The sequence below is a fragment of the Podarcis vaucheri genome (assembly GCF_965113315.1).
Source record: "Podarcis vaucheri genome assembly, chromosome: 17".
Taxonomy (NCBI): domain Eukaryota; kingdom Metazoa; phylum Chordata; class Lepidosauria; order Squamata; family Lacertidae; genus Podarcis; species Podarcis vaucheri.
This window is the reverse complement of record NC_138755.1, coordinates 569656-583489: the sequence shown is the minus strand read 5'-3', so window position 1 is coordinate 583489 and position 13834 is coordinate 569656. Positions and strand designations below refer to the sequence as shown.

At 42.7% G+C, this 13834-nt stretch overlaps 1 protein-coding gene across 11 annotated transcripts in view; it reads left to right on the top strand.

Annotated features, from left to right (window-relative positions):
- The window catches only part of LOC309522493 (uncharacterized protein), a 145689-nt gene that overhangs the window by 94731 nt on the left and 37124 nt on the right, over positions 1 to 13834 (top strand). For 10 of the 11 annotated variants that reach the window (XM_082205799.1, XM_082205803.1, XM_082205797.1 and 7 more), the window contains one exon: positions 2821 to 2994. The exons of the other annotated variant lie outside the window; for it this stretch is intronic. In XM_082205799.1, coding sequence (XP_082061925.1) covers positions 2821 to 2994 — 174 coding nt within the window. The remainder of the gene's footprint in view (positions 1 to 2820; positions 2995 to 13834) is intronic. 11 annotated transcript variants of the gene reach the window in all.

The window sequence follows — 13834 nt, the reverse complement described above, 5'->3', positions numbered from 1 at the left end:
CAGAATTTAAGTAGAATGTTGCCAAGCTGGAATGTGTGCAGAGGGCAGCCAAGATGATCAAGGGTCTGTAGACTAAAACTGATGAGGAACGGTTGAAGGAGCTGGGTATTTTTTAGCCTCGAAAAGAGGAGACTGAGAGGAGATATGTAAGCCACCTTCAGATATCTTAAGGGCTGTGACATGGAAGAGGGAACAAGCTTGTTTTCTCCTGCTCTGGAGGGTAGCATTCAAGTTACAAGTAGATTCTGACTAAACACCAGAAAGAACTTTCTGACAGTAAGAACTGTTTGACAGTGGAAAGGACTCCCTTGAAAGGTGATGGACTCTCCTTCACTGGAAATTTTAAAGCAGAGGTTGGATGGCCATGTGTCATGCGTTGAGATTGAGATTCTTGCATTGCAAGGGGTTGGACTAGATGACCCTTGTGGTATCTTCCAACTCTAAGATTCTATGATTCTTGACTAAACAACGTGATGCATTCAAACTGAATGTTTCAGAGGCTTGGGAATCAGAATTCTGTACCACTGCAGCATTCTGCACTTGGGGGTGGGGAGCGCTTACAGCATCATGATTTGCACTCCACCATCTTTATAGGTGGTTGAAATGAGAGGTGGGAACTGCGTGACAGAGGTGTTGCCATGGGGAGATACAGAAAGATATAGGGAGGGATGCGGGTGGTGCTGTGGTCTAAATCACTGAGCTTCTTGGGCTTGCCGATTGGAAGGTTGGCGGTTTGAATCTGCGCAACAGGGTGAGCTTCTGTTGCTCTGTCCCAGCTTCTGCCAACCTAGCAGTTCGAAAGCACACAAGTGCAAGTAGATAAATAGGTACCGCTGTGGCTGGAAGATAAACAGCGTTTCTGTGCACTCTAGCTTACATCATGGTGTTCTGTTGCACCAGAAGCAGTTTAGTCCTACTGGCCACATGATCCAGAAAACTGGCTGTGGACAAACACTAGCTCCCTTGGCCCGAAAGCAAGATGAGCACCACAACCCCATAGTCGCCTTTGACTGGACTTAACCGTCTAGGGGTCTTTTATCTTCTTACCTTTACCTTATAGAAAGATACATGGACACGTGCATATTGCATGAACTCCAAAAACACAGCATGGCCTATTGGCATTTTTCTAGTAAAGCTGGGGCTCGGCAGTCGTTTCCTTGACCCTAAACCAGGGCCTATATTCTGTATCAAAACATCCTCTTTGCCTCATTTGATGCTCACCAGTCCTTGGCTAGGATTGCTCTGTTTGCCCCCCTATATCTGAACATCAGTCCTGGCCTGTTCTGCCTCCTGTCTTGTCTGTGCACAGCCCTAAACCACAGACAGGAGAGCTATACCAGTGCATAGCAAGAATCGGAGGAAACTTCCAAAAGTACTGTAGAAGACAGACCAAAGAGTGTGTTGGGTGGGGAGACATTACGCTGTGGCAAGTGTTCATCTTGTCAGACAGAATGATTCCTCTTCTTTCCCTGATGCTGTTTGGGGTGTTTTCCAGCACACATGCCCCAATCCAAATTTGAGGGGCATGGTGGGGAAAGCCCAGTTGCACAAGTGACAGCCCTTATGCAGGGCTTCTGCTGGGGATTGCTAGGTGAATCCTGCCCACAACCTGCAAGTTGCAAAGGAAAATTCTCCTTGGGACACCCCCACCCCCCAGTCTTCTATAGCATCTCTTGAAGTTTCCTTATCTTCTAATCCCTAGCTGGGGAACTCAGGAACTTTACACTAAACCACTTGGCATCTTTATAATGATATAAATCATGCACATTGGAAAATCTGCATGTTTGCTCTGTTTGTTTCACAGAATGTGCATGTGTCTTTGTGCAGTTTGGGGAGGATTTCTCCTCCTCCTCCTCCTCCTCCTCCTCCTCCTCCTCCTCCTCCTCCTCCTCCTTCTAGAATTAGAGGTTTTGTCTGAAAGTCACCAGAGAAACATGGATTGTGGTAAGGCTGGATGGGTCAGCCTAATTGTGGTCTATGCCAGTTTTGCACATGTTCAGTCATAAGTCTGTAGTGTCCCGTCTTCTGAGATTTTGTTTAATATAAAAAAAAATCATTTTATTTCCACTTAAAGTGTGCAGTCTTGAGGGGAAATGCAATTTTGTAAACATTTTTCTGAGCTGAGAACTGCATCACAAAATTGGGGAAGTATGTGTGTTCCAAATTAGAAGTGTGTGAAGAAAATTCTCCAGTATTCCTAGTGCGAGGAATTTAAGTACTTTAAGTGATTAAAGTAAATTTGTGTCAGTGGGTGTACTTTGAGTATGACTTAGTTGGATCCAACCCTAAGTTTTCAGCAAAATTTTGACATTTTTGTAACCCTGAGGGCTAGAAACCTGCTTTCCATAAATAAAAACACACACATGGCAACAGGAACTTTGGTATTGAATAATGCTGCTCAGTTTTTGGAAATACCACTGAGGCTCTGGTTTTTTAAGGCCCTTCCCTACAGCTCTCTTGCTTGTGCTAATTGACCTAAGAACCGCAGTGCTGACCTGCAATCCTCAAGGTTTTGCCCCTTTTTGTGATCCTAGGTCTGTCCATGTCTGAGCATTGTAGCAGATTGTGGGAGGCTGAGGGGAAGATTTGCTTTTTAATGCCTTGAATGTGCCTTGTGGGGTGGGGCTGGCAGGTGGCAAGCTTGGAGATGCAGAGAGGGGCTTCGCAAGGCTTGTGCTGGGATCATGGTCCAGGAAAAGTGGGTCAAGCTGTGGCGCAGCTTGCTTTTTGGGGAACGGGGGCTCCACTTTCTGCATTTGCTGCCTGCCGCTTCGACAGCTTGCTCCTCTTCGTATCTCCTTCTTCTCTTCCCTTCCCCAGAAGCGGCTGCTTCCTGAGGAGTGGAGCAGCCCGGAAGGGGCAGCGGGCTGGAAGGTCAGGAGGAGGAGGAACGCCTTCGGCAACCGCAAGCCCACCAGGATCAAGCAGGTGGGGCGGCGGGGAGCCAAGGGGAGTGGCCAGAAGCGACGGGCAAAAGCCAGCTTCCAGCCAGAGGTAACTGCCCTGCACGCACACACACATCCCAGGTGCTCCTGCCCTGCCCTGCCCACGCCAGCTGATGCTTTCCTGGAACCAACCTGCTGCATCCCGATGCTTCTCTGGATCACTGGGGTGCCTCCCTGCTCTGTTTGTTCTGCCCCGCTTTCTTTCATCCCACCCCCTAGCCTACCTGCCGCTAAGCAGTGGAGTACAGGCCGGGTGACCGGTTTCCATGATGCACTTGGGAATAATTGTCTATCCCCACAAACTACCAAGTTTCTTCTTACAATCCACCCCCTCAAGTCTCCTCCTGGCTGATCACCTTCACAGCCACCTGCTTCTCATAAATCTCTATCTCCATTGAGTGCTTTCTTTCTTCTCACTGCCTGCCTCTCTGTGCAATGGGCTCCAGTGTGTTTTGGTAGGACAGGAGGAGCAGATTTGGGGGCTTTGCACAAAATCCTTCTGGCCTCATAGGCTAGTTCAGTACATGGCACACATTAAGCTCATGGGTGCTGGAAACTCATAGTTGTTTCTCATGTTAGCTTTTCATGCAATCCTGGATCAGCAGAGGTCACCTCAGAGTGAGGACATGCATGTCTATTTCATGAGTGCTCTGTCATGTATTTTTGGTGTGAGTAGTGGTATATAATGATAGATAGATAGATAAATAAGTTTCTTTATTCCAAGATTTTTATCCTGACAGCTAAATAAATATTTCTTGTAGGGGGTTACCATCAGTTTATAATATCAACTATAACAATGTGGTTAACTGCCACAAAACAACATTAAAACCAAACAAATCAGTTGGCAATAGCCCAGTAAACACCAGCCGACTAAACACCTTTATAAACTATTTTTTACAATTAGGCCATTGGATGGGTTTGTTTTTGAAAAACAAAACATTATTTTGGAACTTAAGGCAACACAGACATTGGGACGCAAAGCAGTGTTTGTTTGGGGAGGCGAATGAAAAGGGGAAGGTAGTGGTGTAACAGGGACTACTGGCTATTGTGGGATGTGCTGCAGTTTGGGAGGAAAGAATTTAACGCTTGAAAATTGGGGCAGGGTGGGGAATCAAATGAAAGCATGGAATGGAATGGAATCAAATGAAAACATAGAATGGGGCCATGGAATGGAATATGGACAGAAAAGAGACTGTTGTGCAGGTATAGGGCCTAGTTATGATGGTTGCAGAGGGAGAGAACACGGAGCAGAGCAGGAGCGGTGCAAGCAGTTGCATTATTGCCAGCAGGTGGGAAGCCTGGGTGGTGCTTAAGATCAGGAAAGAGAGGGAAACGGAAAGTATTTTCCCATACATACGTATGTGTACACACACATACTTGTCTTGTCAGTGATGTTATCCGTCCTGCCTACCTGTGGAATGAAACTAAACATTCAATATTTTGTATCAGTTACTGGGTCTCACAAGTAGGAAGAGTGCTGCTGTACTCATGTCTTGCCTCACTTTAGCAGAAGTAATAAAGGGTAGAACCTCCCTGGACAGTGGCTGCTGCCTGTCATGTAATAATGCTAGGGAAGCTGATTGGCAGTGTGTGTGTGCTTTTTACTAACTTTTCATTACAACACGCCACACACATGACTACACTTAAGAAACAAACTAAAAAACACACAAATGACAAACATATAGCCATAAATCCGAAAGTTCTTACATATGGACTTACGTGGCCCTGTTTTCTCTTTCCAATTTTTATTCTATTCTAATAGACTTCCTTCCTCCTCAAAGCGGTTCTGGTTTCGTGTTTGATAAACTGTTACTTTCTCATTTCATCATTTCTACCCTTCTCCATATACTATGCTTGTAGACCATAATTCATTTTGCAAAAATTACTCAAAGCAAGTCCAGGCACTGATTTTTTAAGTAATCTCTGTACATTACCCACTCTTTTTGAAATTTTTGGTTAGACTGTCCTTTAATTGTATCTGTCATTTTTGCCAGTTCAAGATAATAATATAATCTGTCTTGCCACTCTTTTTTTGTTGGTAGTGTTTCACTTTTCCAATTTTTTGCAATTAATATTCTTGCTGCCGATGATGCGTAAAGGAATATTCTCTTATTTTCATTTGGGATGTCTGAGTAATATAGGCTTCTGGTTTCTTTATAAAGTTTATTTCATTTTTTTTTCAACTCCTCATAAGCAGTGTCCCAGAAGCTCTTCATTTTGTTGCAGGTTCATCACATATGAAATAGTGTCCCTTCTGCCTGGTTACACCTTCAGCACATTTTAGATCTCATTTTGTTCATTTTGAATATTTTGCTAGGTGTTATATACCCCCTAGGGATGTGGGTGGCGCTGTGGGTTAACCACTGTGCCATTTGGGCTTGCTGATCGAAAGGTCGGCGGTGCGAATACCCGCTACGGGGTGAGCTCCCTTGCTCGGTCCCTGCTCCTGCCAACTTAGCAATTCGAAAGCATGCAAGTAGATAAATAGGTACTGCTCCGGCGGGAAGGTAAACGGCGTTTCCGTGTGCTGCTCTGGTTTCGCCAGAAGCTGCTTAGTCATGCTGGCCACATGACCCGGAAAAACTGTCTGCGGAAGTGGACAAATGTTGGCTCCCTCGGCCTGTAAAGTGAAATGAGCGCTGCAACCCTAGAGTTGTTCGTGACTGGACTTAATTATCAGGGATCCCTTTACCTTATATACCCCCTATAAAACATCTTTAGGAAATTTTCCTTTATTGAGTAGCAAGCTGTCAATCTCCAATCCTTATTCCATAGTTTTGCCCAAATCCATTGCCCACTTAATCATTGCTTCTTTCACTTGCTCATCTTTAACCTTCCATTCTAAGAGAATTCCATACATTCTAGAAATTACTTTTTTCTTATTTTGTATTAATTCTTTGTCTAATGTTGATTCTTCTCTTGCAAAACCTTTTTTTTAAATTATTATTTATCTTAAACACTTTGTTTAGCTGGTGGTATTTGGATCCATCCTGTCAGGTAATGTTTTATTTCCTCATATTTTTTCAATTTCAATTTGTTGCCTTCTTCTTCTTAGAGATTTTTGTATGTAGCCCATAACGTTTCCATATTCTTCCTTTTAACTGCTATAGCCTTCAAAGGAGATAGCCACCAAGGAGTTTTGAGTTCTAGTAGTTCGTTATATTTTTTCCATACTTTATATAAAGGCTTCCTTATGATATGGTTAAGGAAGCCTCTATGAACTTTCACCTTCTCATATCCCAAATATGCATGCCACCTGTGTTGTTGTTTAGTCGTTTAGTCGTGTCCGACTCTTTGTGACCCCATGGACCAGAGCACGCCAGGCACTTCTGTCCTCCACTGCCTCCCGCAGTTTGATGAAACTCATGCTGGTAGCTTCAAGAACACCATCCAACCATCTCATTCGCTGTCGTCCCCTTCTCCTTGTGCCCTCCATCTTTCCCAACATCAGGGTCTTTTCCAGGGAGTCTTCTCTTCTCATGAGGTGGCCAAAGTATTGGAGCCTCAGCTTCACGATCTGTCCTTCCAGTGAGCGCTCAGGGCTGATTTCCTTCAGAATGGAGAGGTTTGATCTTCTTGCAGTCCATGGGACTCTCAAGAGTCTCCTCCAGCACCATAATTCAAAAGCATCAATTCTCCGGCGATCAGCCTTCTTTATGGTCCAGCTCTCACTTCCATACATCACTACTGGGAAAACCATGGCTTTTACTATACGGACCTTTGTTGGCAAGGTGATGTCTCTGCTTTTTAAGATGTTGTCTAGGTTTGCCATCGCCTTTCTCCCAAGGAGCAGGCGTCTTTTAATTTCGTGACTGCTGTCACCATCTGCACTGATCATGGAGCCCAAGAAAGTAAAATCTCTCACTGCCTCCATTTCTTCCCCTTCTATTTGCCAGGAGGTGATGGGCCCAGTGGCCATGATCTTCGTTTTTTTGATGTTGAGCTTCAGACCATATTTTGCGCTCTCCTCTTTCACCCTCATTAAAAGGTTCTTTAATTCCTCTTCACTTTCTGCCATCAAGGTTGTGTCATCTGCATATCTGAGGTTGTTGATATTTCTTCCGGCAATCTTAATTCCGGCTTGGGATTCATCCAGCCCAGCCTTTCGCATGATGAATTCTGCATATAAGTTAAATAAGCGGGGAGACAATATACAGCCTTGTCGTACTCCTTTCCCAATTTTGAACCAATCAGTTGTTCCATATCCAGTTCTAACTGTAGCTTCTTGTCCCACATAGATTTTTCTCAGGAGACAGATGAGGTGATCATGCACTCCCATTTCTTTAAGAACTTGCCATAGTTTGCTGTGGTCAACACAGTCAAAGACTTTTGCGTAGTCAATGAAGCATAAGCAGATGTTTTTCTGGAACTCTCTAGCTTTTTCCATAATCTTATTAAATCACCTTAAATAAATATACATGCAAGTGGTTCATTATAAAACTGTTTATAAATAAGGCAAGGTAACAATCTCTGAAAAATAATTTTCTAACTATCACTGACTTCATATTAAACACACAGCATCAAAAATAAACTTGAAAACTTCTTGTTTGCTAATTTAGTTTTATTGGATATAAATATAGCCATGGTGATATTTATCCAGTACCTGTGCCTTGAGGGCTAAATTAGGTGTTGCTGTGGTCAACACAGTCAAAGGCTTTTGCATAGTCAATGAAGCAGAAGTAGATGTCTTTCTGGAACTCTCTAGCTTTCTCCATAATCCAGCGCATGTTTGCAATTTGGTCTCTGGTTCCTCTGCCTCTTCTAAATCCAGCTTGCACTTCTGGGAGTTCTCGGTCCACATACTGCTTGAGCCTTCCTTGTAGAATTTTAAGCATAACCTTGCTAGCATGTGAAATGAGTGAAATTGTGCGGTAGTTGGAACATTCTTTGGCACTGCCTTTCTTTGGGATTGGGATGTAGACTGATCTTCTCCAATCCTCTGGCCACTGCTGAGTTATCCAAACTTGCTGGCATATTGAGTGTAACACCTTAACAGCATCATCTTTTAAAATTTTAAACAGTTCAGCTGGAATACCATCACTTCCACTGGCCTTGTTATTAGCAGTGCTTTCTAAGGCCCATTTGACTTCACTTTCCAGGCTGTCTGGCTCAAGGTCAGCAACCACACTACCTGGGGTGTACGAGACATCCATATCTTTCTGGTATAATTCCTCTGTGTATTCTTGCCACCTCTTCTTGATGTCTTCTGCTTCAGTTAGGTCTTTACCACTTTTGTCCTTTATTATGGTAATCTTTGTACAAAATGTTCCTTTCATACTTCCGATTTTCTTGAACAGATCTCTGGTTCTTCCTATTCTGTTGCTTTCCTCTATTTCTTTGCATTGCTCGTTTAAGAAGGCCTTCTTGTCTCTCCTTGCTATTCTTTGGAAATCTGCATTCAATTTCCTGTATCTTTCACTATCTCCCTCGCATTTTGCTTGCCTTCTCTCCCCCGCTATTTGTAAGGCCTCGTTGGACAGCCACTTTGCTTTCTTGCATTTCCTTTTCATTGGGATGGTTTTAGTTGCTGCCTCCTGTATAATGTTGCGAGCCTCCACCCATAGTTCTTCAGGCACTCTGTCCAGCAAATCTAAATCCTTAAACCTGTTCCTCACTTCCACTGTGTATTCATAAGGGATTTGGTTTAGATTGTATCTTACCTGTCCGGTGGTTTTACCTACTTTCTTCAGTTTAAGCTTGAATTTTGCTATAAGAAGCTGATGATCTGAGCCACAGTCAGCTCCAGGTCTTGTTTTTGCTGACTGTATAGAGCTTCTCCATCTTTGGCTGCAGAGAATATAATCAATCTGATTTCGATGTTGCCCATCTGGGGATGTCCATGTGTAGAGTCGTCTCTTGTGTTGTTGGAAAAGCGTGTTTGTGATGACCAGCTTGTTCTCTTGACAGAACTCTATTAGCCTTTGCCCTGCTTCGTTTTGATCTCCAAGGCCAAACTTTCCAGTTGTTCCTTTTATCTCTTGATTCCCTACTTTAGCATTCCAATCCCCTATAATGAGTAGAACATCCTTCTTTGGTGTCACTTCTATAAGGTCTTGTAAGTCTTCATAGAATTGGTCAATTTCAGTTTCTTCAGCACCAGTAGTTGGTGCATAAACTTGGATTACTGTGATGTTAAAAGGTCTGCCTTGGATTCGTATCGAGATCATTCTATCATTTTTGAGACTGCATCCCAGTACAGCTTTCGCCACTCTTTTGTTGACTATGAGGTAGTGATTATCAAAACCTTCTAAGTCCAGTAAGTCTACATTCTTTTAACCAATTTAGAAAGGTTGGATCATAATACAATTTCAAGTCAGGGAGAGCCATTCCACCTCTATTTTTGCTATCTATTAATAATTTGTGTTTAATTTTAGTTTTTTTGTACTGCCAAATGAATCTCAATAGATCTTTTTGCCAAGATTTGAAACATCCCGTCCTCCCAATCACTGGTGTCATCTGGAATAAAAGCATCATTTTGGGAAGCACGTTCATTTTTACTGCTGATATTCTACCACAGAATGATAGTTTCAGCCTTGTCCAGATTTTTATATCCTTTTTAATTTCCTTCCAGATTTTTAAATAATGATCATTGAATAAATTACTATTTTTATTTGTTAACCAAATTCCCAAGTATTTAGCCTTATTTACTATTGTTAGTCCTGAAATTGTTTGTAGTCCTTCTTTTTCTTGTATAGACATGTTCTTTGCTAACATACTAGTTTTGTTTTTGTTTATTTTAAATCCTGCCACATTTCCAAATTCAAGAGTTCTTTCTAACATTTTTTACACTTTCTTCAGGGTTTTCAGTAGTTATTATCAAATCATCAGCAAAGGCCTTTATTTTATGTGATTTCTTTCATACTACTATTCCTTTTATTTCTGGGTCTTTCCTTATTGTGATCGCTAGTGATTCTAGCACCATAATAAACAGTAGAGGTGACAAGGGCAACCTGGTCTGGTCCCCTTACTTATCTTGAATTCTTCTGTTACTTAATTATTTAAAATCAACTTTGCTCCCTGGTCTTGATGTATTGCCTCACTGCCTCTGCTGAAATTTTCCCAGAGTCCTGTAAGTTCTAGAGTTTTTTTCATATAATTCCAGGATATATTATCGAAAGCTTTTTCGGCATCAAAATTGCTTTTTTATCAGTTTTTTACTCCAAATACTCTAAAATATCAATTACATTCATGATATTGTTGCACATGTGTCTGCTTGGTAAGAAGCCTCCTGGTCTTTGCGTATAATTTTGTTAAGTATTCTTTTGAGTCTGTTGGCCAGGATGTCAGCGAATATTTTATAATCATTTTTTAATAATGATATTCGCCTATAATTTTTAATCAGCATTGGGGCCATTCCTTGTTTGGGTATTGAAGTGATAAAAGCTTCTTCCCATGACTTTAGTATTTTCCCTTTAAAAAAAAATTCTGTTCATGTATGTTTTCATCGGTTCTGACAATACATTTTCTAATTTCTTGTAGAACATGGCAGATAAGCCATCTGTACCTGGTGACTTTCCTGACTTCGCTTTGTTGATTGATTGTTGCATCTTCATCATTGTTATAGGGGAGTTTAGTTTTTCAATTTTTTTTGCTTGTTGTCCTTGGGAGTCTATTCTGTACTATACAGTGGTACCTCGGGTTACAGACACTTCAGGAATCATAAAACCCACTGACGAATACCCCTTCCTCTTGGTTCATGTGGGAACCAATGACACTGCAAGCAATAGCCTCCAGAAGATCAAAAGAGACTACGAGGCTCTCGGCAGGAAATTGAAGCAACTAAATGCACAAATTGTCATCTCGTCTGTCCTCCCAGTTGAACGACGTGGCCCAGGGAGAGAGGGGAAAATAGTGGAAGTGAACAGCTGGCTTCGCAAATGGTGTAAACAGGAACGGTTTGGATTCTTAGATCACGGACTGCAGTTTCTTGAAGATGGACTTCTGGCAAGCGATGGGCTGCACCTCACAACGGTTGGGAGAAATGTTTTTGCCAAAAATCTCAGAAACCTCATCAGGAGGGCTTTAAACTGACTAATGTGGGGGAGGGAGACAATGCTCCTGAAGGTAGGAGTCTATCAATTAATGAAGATGATCATCCAAATGTCATAGACCAAATGGAGCAAACAGCACGCGGACCTAGTGGTGGGAGGAAAAAATCCTTAAATAAGAGACACGGGGGAATGATTAATGGACTTCAATGTCTGTACACTAATGCGCAAAGCATGGGAAATAAACAAGATGAGCTTGAGCTCTTGGTACAGCAAACTAAATATGACATAATAGGCATCACTGAAACCTGGTGGGATAAGTCCCACGATTGGAATGTAATAATGGGGGGATACAATCTATTTCAGAGAAACAGACCAGACAAGAAAGGAGGAGGAGTGGCGTTATATGTCAGGGATGTGTATACCTGTGAAGAGATCCAAGATTTAGAACCTCAAAGCCAAAGTGAGAGCATTTGGGTCAAAATTAAGGGAGAGAAGAATAACAGTGACCTCATTGTGGGAGTTTACTATAGATCCCCAAGCCAAACGGAGGACATAGATGATGCCTTCCTGGAACAGATGGCCAAGCATGCAAAAGGAAGGGAGATAGTAGTAATGGGGGACTTCAATTACCCGGATATTTGTTGGACGTCAAACTCAGCCAAGAGCATAAGGTCAAACAGATTCCTCACTGGCCTTGCAGACAACTTCATTGTCCAGAAAGTGGGAGAAGCAACAAGAGGAACAGCCATTTTAGATCTGGTCCTAAACAATGTGGATGACCTGGTTAGTGGGGTAGATGTGGAAGGATCATTAGGCGCGAGTGATCATGCTCTTCTGAAGTTTACTATACAGCGGAAAGGAGCAGCCAAGCATACTAGGACTCAATTTCTTGACTTTAAGAAAGCCGACTTCATAAAACTTAGGGAAGTGCTGGGTGAGATCCCATGGACAGCAATACTTAAAGGAAAGGGAGTTCATGATGGCTGGGAGTTTGTTAAGAGGGAGATAGTAAAAGCACAACGACAGGCAATACCAATGAGACGGAAACATGGAAGGTGCCTAAAGAAGCCAGGGTGGCTATCTAAAGAACTTTTAACTGAATTAAGATTAAAAAAGGATGTGTACAAAAAATGGAAAAGGGGGGAAACCACCAAAGAGGAATTCAAACAAATAGCCAGCACGTGTAGACACAAAGTCAGAAAAGCTAAAGCACAGAATGAACTCAGGCTTGCTAGAGAGGTTAAAAGCAACAAAAAAGGCTTTTATGGGTATGTTCGTAGCAAAAGGAAGAACAAAGAAACTGTGGGGTCACTCAGAGGAGAAGATGGTGAAATGCAAACAGGGGACACAGAAAGGGCTGAACTACTCAATGCCTTCTTTGCCTCAGTCTTCTCCGATAAAGAAAACAATGCCCGACCTGAAGAATTTGGAGCAAATGATTCAGCAAAGGAAACACAGCCCAGAATAACTAAGGAGATAGTACAAGAATATTTGGCTAGTTTAGATGTATTCAAGTCTCCAGGGCCAGATGAACTGCATCCAAGAGTATTAAAAGAACTGGCAGATGTGATCTCAGAACCACTGGCAGTCATCTTTGAGAATTCCTGGAGAACAGGCGAAGTCCCGGCAGACTGGAGGAGGGCAAATGTTGTCCCTATTTTCAAAAAGGGGAAAAGAGAGGAGCCAAATAATTACCGCCCAGTCAGTCTGACATCAATAGCAGGGAAGATTCTGGAGCAGATCATTAAGCAAACAGTCTGTGAGCACCTAGAAAGGAATTCTGTGATCACCAATAGTCAGCATGGATTTCTGAAAAATAAGTCATGTCAGACTAACCTGATCTCGTTTTTTGACAGAATTACAAGCCTGGTAGATGAAGGGAACGCAGTGGATGTAGCCTACCTTGATTTCAGCAAGGCATTTGACAAGGTGCCCCATGATATTCTTGTAAAGAAGCTGGTAAAATGCGGTCTTGACTATGCTACCACTCAGTGGATTTGTAACTGGCTGACTGACCGAACCCAAAGGGTGCTCATCAATGGTTCCTCTTCATCCTGGAGAAGAGTGACTAGTGGGGTGCCACAGGGTTCTGTCTTGGGCCCGGTCTTATTCAACATCTTTATCAACGACTTGGATGATGGACTCAAGGGCATCCTGATCAAATTTGCAGATGACACCAAACTGGGAGGGGTGGCTAACACCCCAGAGGACAGGATCACACTTCAAAATGACCTTGACAGATTAGAGAACTGGGCAAAAACAAACAAGATGAATTTTAACAGGGAGAAATGTAAAGTATTGCACTTGGGCAAAAAAAATGAGAGGCACAAATACAAGATGGGTGACACCTGGCTTGAGAGCAGTACATGTGAAAAGGATCTAGGAGTCTTGGTTGACCACAAACTTGACATGAGCCAACAGTGTGACGCGGCAGCTAAAAAAGCCAATGCAATTCTGGGCTGCATCAATAGGAGTATAGCATCTAGATCAAGGGAAGTAATAGTGCCACTGTATTCTGCTCTGGTCAGACCACACCTGGAGTACTGTGTCCAGTTTTGGGCACCACAATTCAAGAGGGACACTGACAAACTGGAACGTGTCCAGAGGAGGGCAACCAAAATGGTTAAAGGCCTGGAAATGATGCCTTATGAGGAACGGCTAAGGGAGCTGGGCATGTTTAGCCTGCAGAAGAGGAGGTTAAGGATTGATATGATAGCCATGTTCAAATATATAAAAGGATGTCACATAGAGGAGGGAGAAAGGTTGTTTTCTGCTGCTCCAGAGAAGCGGACACGGAGCAATGGAGCCAAACTACAAGAAAGAAGATTCCACCTAAACATTAGGAAGAACTTCCTGACAGTAAGAGCTGTTCGACAGTGGAATTTGCTGCCAAGGAGT